Source organism: Corylus avellana, chromosome ca4, assembly GCF_901000735.1.
Source record: "Corylus avellana chromosome ca4, CavTom2PMs-1.0".
Classification (NCBI taxonomy): domain Eukaryota; kingdom Viridiplantae; phylum Streptophyta; class Magnoliopsida; order Fagales; family Betulaceae; genus Corylus; species Corylus avellana.
Window position 1 is genome coordinate 18,142,424 of NC_081544.1, and position 5,045 is coordinate 18,147,468.

At 37.5% G+C, this 5,045-nt stretch overlaps 1 protein-coding gene across 1 annotated transcript in view; it reads left to right on the forward strand.

Annotated features, from left to right (window-relative positions):
• The window catches only part of LOC132178159 (nuclear pore complex protein NUP155-like), a 6,158-nt gene extending 1,460 nt beyond the window's left edge, over window positions 1–4,698 (forward strand). The window contains exons 2-5 of the mRNA XM_059590614.1: window positions 83–471; window positions 1,992–2,210; window positions 2,377–2,705; window positions 4,408–4,698. Coding sequence (XP_059446597.1) covers window positions 83–471; window positions 1,992–2,210; window positions 2,377–2,705; window positions 4,408–4,525 — 1,055 coding nt within the window. The 3' untranslated portion in view covers window positions 4,526–4,698. The remainder of the gene's footprint in view (window positions 1–82; window positions 472–1,991; window positions 2,211–2,376; window positions 2,706–4,407) is intronic.
• Window positions 4,699–5,045: the final 347 nt, after the last annotated feature.

Here is a 5,045-nt window from a genome sequence, read left to right on the forward strand (position 1 = left end):
CTGCCAGCACTAAACATCCTTCTAGAATTGCCATTCCCCTTAACAGAACGAATATGTTGAACAATATTGTTCCAACCCCCAGTACATGACGGATTTTTACGTTTTGTCAAACTCAGGTATCAGTACCTTAGTAATGCAGTTCTACAGGCAAAGAATGCAAGTAACAGTAATGGTCTGGTAGGTTCTGCTCAAGGTGCTTTTGACTCTGGACTCCTAGATCTGCTTGAAGGGAAGCTTGCTGTTCTTCGGTTTCAGATAAAGATCAAAGAGGAACTGGAGGCTTTAGCTTCGAGGTTAGAAGCTTCACCTGGAATGCCTGAGTCTGTCCAAAATGAACTTCCTGAAAACAGTTTGACTGCTGATGCCAGTATTGCAAATGCTGCACGTGAAAAGGCAGCAGAGCTATCTTTAGGTTTAAAGAGCATAACTCAACTATATAATGAATATGCGGTTCCATTCGAGCTCTGGGAGGTACTTTTTCTCTTTTTTTCTGCTTAAATGAATTGGTGCATTATCAATCGACGTTATCTATGCTGATCACATGAATTCTTTATGTTCCTACTCAATAATTAGCACGTTGAAATAAAGTTCTCTTAATTTGAGTAGAGTTGGTTCTGAGTTTTCTCATATGACCATTTACAGACATAACCTAGCTGTGTTGTTCTGTAAAAGGAGATAATAATGAACCAAACTTTTTGTTCTTCTTGTTTTATCTAATAATACAATTAAGTTCTCCCATCTATTTATATTTACAACTTCAGTTGCACTATTTGCTGCTGTTTTGCTAGGTGTTTCAGAAATTGTATATTTCCATGAGATTTTTAAATCATGTTAAACTGAAAATATGGTGTCCGATATAGCTGTTTCTCCTTCTCCTGAAATCATATTAAACTGATTATTTTTCGTAAAAGAGATTTGAATGCATTATAAATTTTGGTGGGACATTTAACCCCTAATGCACACATGGAGACAGGTAGTAAGTATCATCTAGCTCCTTTCATTTGTTGCCAGTGTTGTATCTTGCTACATTCTCTTCACTGTTGTATCTATAATGAGGAATTCTTCTCCCCCTTTCAGCTTCTCTTTTAATTTGTGTTTATTTGAATAAGGAAAACTACACAAATTACTGCATTAAATACCTATGCATCCCTTGCACTATGTTGTATAATTAACAAAATGCTAAACTACAACTTGGTCCTCCAAGTTTAGGTTTGTTGTCAATTTAAGCCCATTGCCATTCACTATTGAGGTAACCCCCTTTTGTCTCCTTTTATAAAAACCTGCTGTTATGGGCAATTGGCATTAGGGGTGGCAGTGATGCTAATTGAGGTTTTTTGGGTGTTGAGGTGACAGTTTAGGTTGTGGGGTCTTTGAGGTTTTGCTGGCAATGGAGGTGGCCATTTGGGGTTTTATCAGTGGTGCGAGATGGGTATTTCTGGTGGTTTATTGATGGTAGGTTCTAGGGAGTTTGAGATGTGGGACAGTGTATGGTAGTTCGTGGGGTTGTTTTGGAGGGTTTGAGGGACTGATTGGCTGCATTTGGCAGCTAATGGCAATGTACGGCAGTTTTTGCCAATGTGGGGCTTTTGAAGGTTAGAGGCCAATTGGCGATGGGTGGTTAATTCGGTGAATGAAAGATTTACATCGATGATGGGTATGTTGGTTGGGTGAGTTTCGTCAGCAAGGGGGGGGGGGGGGGGGTTTCCTTGGTGGTGTTTGGCCATTCAAGTGGGTATTTGGCTATGGGCCGTGTTTTGGATCACGGATGGACAGTGAATGGATGTGGATCAGGGGATACACTGAACATATTTTGGAGGTGTAAGGACTGTATTGAACAAATTAGATCTTGACGGACCAAATTGACAACAAATCCGAAGTTAGAGAAACCAATTTGTAGTTTGTCTTGAACAAAATTAAATCTTGTATTGTAATTACATTTTCAATTCCCCATTTCGTTACAAAATCTTTTGCCTTTTCTTTTCTGCATGCAGGTATGTCTGGAAATGCTGTACTTTGCAAACTATTCAGGTGATTCTGATAGTAGCATTGTAAGAGAAACCTGGGCTAGACTCATTGATCAGGCTCTTTCAAGGGGTGGAATTGCCGAAGCATGTTCAGTTCTGAAAAGCGTTGGTTCTCACATTTATCCCGGAGATGGAGCTGTTTTACCTTTTGACACTCTCTGTCTTCACCTAGAGAAGGCTGCACTGGTACATTTTTACATATATTTTAGCAGCTTCATCTGCAAACAAGAGTATAGTGTCTTCTTTCTTTCTTTTTTATTTTTTAGTCTGGAAGGTTGTTGCAGAAATATTTAGCTTTGGCTTGTATGCATCATCCTTATTTAACTTAATTTACTCTTATATCTTTTGGCAGGAGAGATTGGAGTCAGGGGTTGAATCTGTTGGAGATGAAGATGTTGCAAGAGCACTTCTTGCTGCTTGCAAGGGTGCAACTGAACCTGTGTTGAACACTTACGACCAATTGTTATCAAACGGAGCTATTCTGCCATCACCAAAGTTCAGGTTACGCCTTCTCCGATCAGTGCTAGTTGTACTTCGCGAGTGGGCAATGTCTGTATTTGCACAGAGAATTGGTACAAGTGCCGCTGGAGCTTCTCTAATATTAGGTGGAACATTCTCACTGGAGCAAACAGCTGTCATTAACCAAGGAGTCAGAGATAAGATCACAAGTGCTGCAAACAGGTTAACTTATTGTTATTTCTCATGTTCCTCTTTATAATATATATATTTGAGTTGTGATCGACTTATTATTAATGTATATGACATAAATTAGCTGGCTAACCTGCAATCCCCAGTTTAGGCATCAATTGACCTTTAAATGTCATGCCTCAATGTGAAATTGAAAAGGTTGCCCTAAGGCCTCAAATGTTCCATCCTAATGAAGCTTGCATGTTCTGTTTGATTAGGCATTAGATAATTATAAACCTCTCCCCATTTTCTGTGGCGTATCTATTATTCATAACGTGTTGATACTATTCCTGATACTATGGAGTTTTCCAATATCTATCCTCCTCCTCTACCATAGGCTGCCCCACAAACTTAATAATTCAGAATGATTAATTGGTATTGCCTCTCTGATGGGTCTGCTATAAAATTTCAGATGTATAAAAGGGAAAGGCCTGACTGGATTTGCTGATGTCGTTTCTCTGTACCCTGTTACCTACATTCATTGAGACTTGTGTCCTTAAAATGCATGTTAACGTTCCGGCAACATATATGGTTGTCATTCTATTTCTTTTTGTCAAGGCTGAATATTTTCAACAGAATTGTGTTGTATGTGACATCCCTGTTGATATACATGATTTGTTCATTTACGAAACTATAGAATGAGGACGGCTGGATTGGCTGTCATTTCAGCCCTAAATTTTGTCATGTTGGTGAATGAGGTTTTTGCCATTATAAGGACTGGCTAAGCTGTTTTATTTGTGATGAACTGGATTAAAAAAGCTTAGGGGCTGATTTCTTTAAGGTTTTGTCTTTCATATTTAGTTATATTTTTTCTGTTTCTATATTGTTCTTGGGAGGAGAGAGGGTTCACTAGCTTCATAGGACTATCTGGGGTGTTCTGAATGTGGACCAGGCTGGTTCCACTTTGCTTGTGCCATGTGGTTCAAATGTAAACCAACTAGTTTCCACGAGCTCAATTTGTGTGATTTTTTAATGCTGTTAGCTTCCATAGAAATAAATTTTTATTATTTATTTTTCCTTCATATATTAGAGATTTCATTTGTAGCTATTTAATTGGTGGAGTTGGAGCCTTTTTGTGGTGGAGCTGCAGAAACCCAATAATTCAGATTTTTTGAGTATTTTTCTTTCTGTGATTCGATCATTCTCAATCCGGTATTCTCTTCTAGTTGCTGGATCTCTACCAAGGCTATATCTTAACAATTTTGTTTTGAAATGTCTTCTTGTGTTTCCCTGTTGAAATTGGTGCTCTCTTCCTTGATCTTTAGAAGTTCATGATTATTACCCGTACAGTTCTCATATCACTCCAGTTCTGAAATGAGTTCCACCCACCCATTCGGGGGATGTTCTTCCCTTTTTCTTTCTTTCTCCCAATCGTTGAAATATGCCTACACACACGGGAAGGAAGAAGTGTCTCCTTGTGCTATTCCTCTCATATTTTGTCTTTGAAAACCTTTCTCCCATGAGTTGACACAGTGCAGTTGGTTATTTGTTTTCTAGGCTTTTTTCCTTTTTTATCAGTTGAGAAAATAATTTTGTGTCACAATTTGATGGTCCATCTTTCACATTACAAGTAGAAAAGACAAGCCAAGGTTCTAAACCATCCAATTTTAGTATATACTTGAAGAACATTGTAGAAGACACAATCATAGAGTTTCATTTCAAGATTGTTTTGGTCTCATTGAATTTGGAATAGCAGGTACATGACTGAGGTCCGGAGGTTGTCCCTTCCACAGAACCAAACTGAAGCTGTTTACAGAGGCTTTCGAGAACTTGAAGAATCACTAATAAGTCCTTTCTCTTTTGATCGCTTTTGATTTTTCTTTGTACCATTTTATTGTGTTGTATGAATGTTTGCTTGTTACAAATTCGTTTTTCTAAATAGAAATGCTATAAAATTTTGAAATAGGATGTTATGTGATCATGTTATACAATTCTAAGTGATTGTATAATGTAAATTAGCATAGGCATGACATGATATTTTTGGTCTTGCTTTTGCTCACTGGAGCTAACTTGAGGGGTATTAATTTATCATCATTATTTTCAATACCAACAAAAATTGTATTATTTTTGGTAATGGGCTTTTAACCGGAGAAAGAATTTTTGGCGCCCCATTTTTTGGGATAACTGCCCAACATACCAAATTCACTAGGCCCCTGAAAGAAAGTCCAAAAAAAATTCTAGTGTTGATTTTTAATGTCACGGCATCTAATTATATGGCAATTGTACGGAATTTATTAAATAGAATTACTCAAACAAAAAAAATAATCATATATATATATATATATAGTGGAAACTCCCATTAGAAGTGTTTTTAAAGTTGTGACATATGGCGTA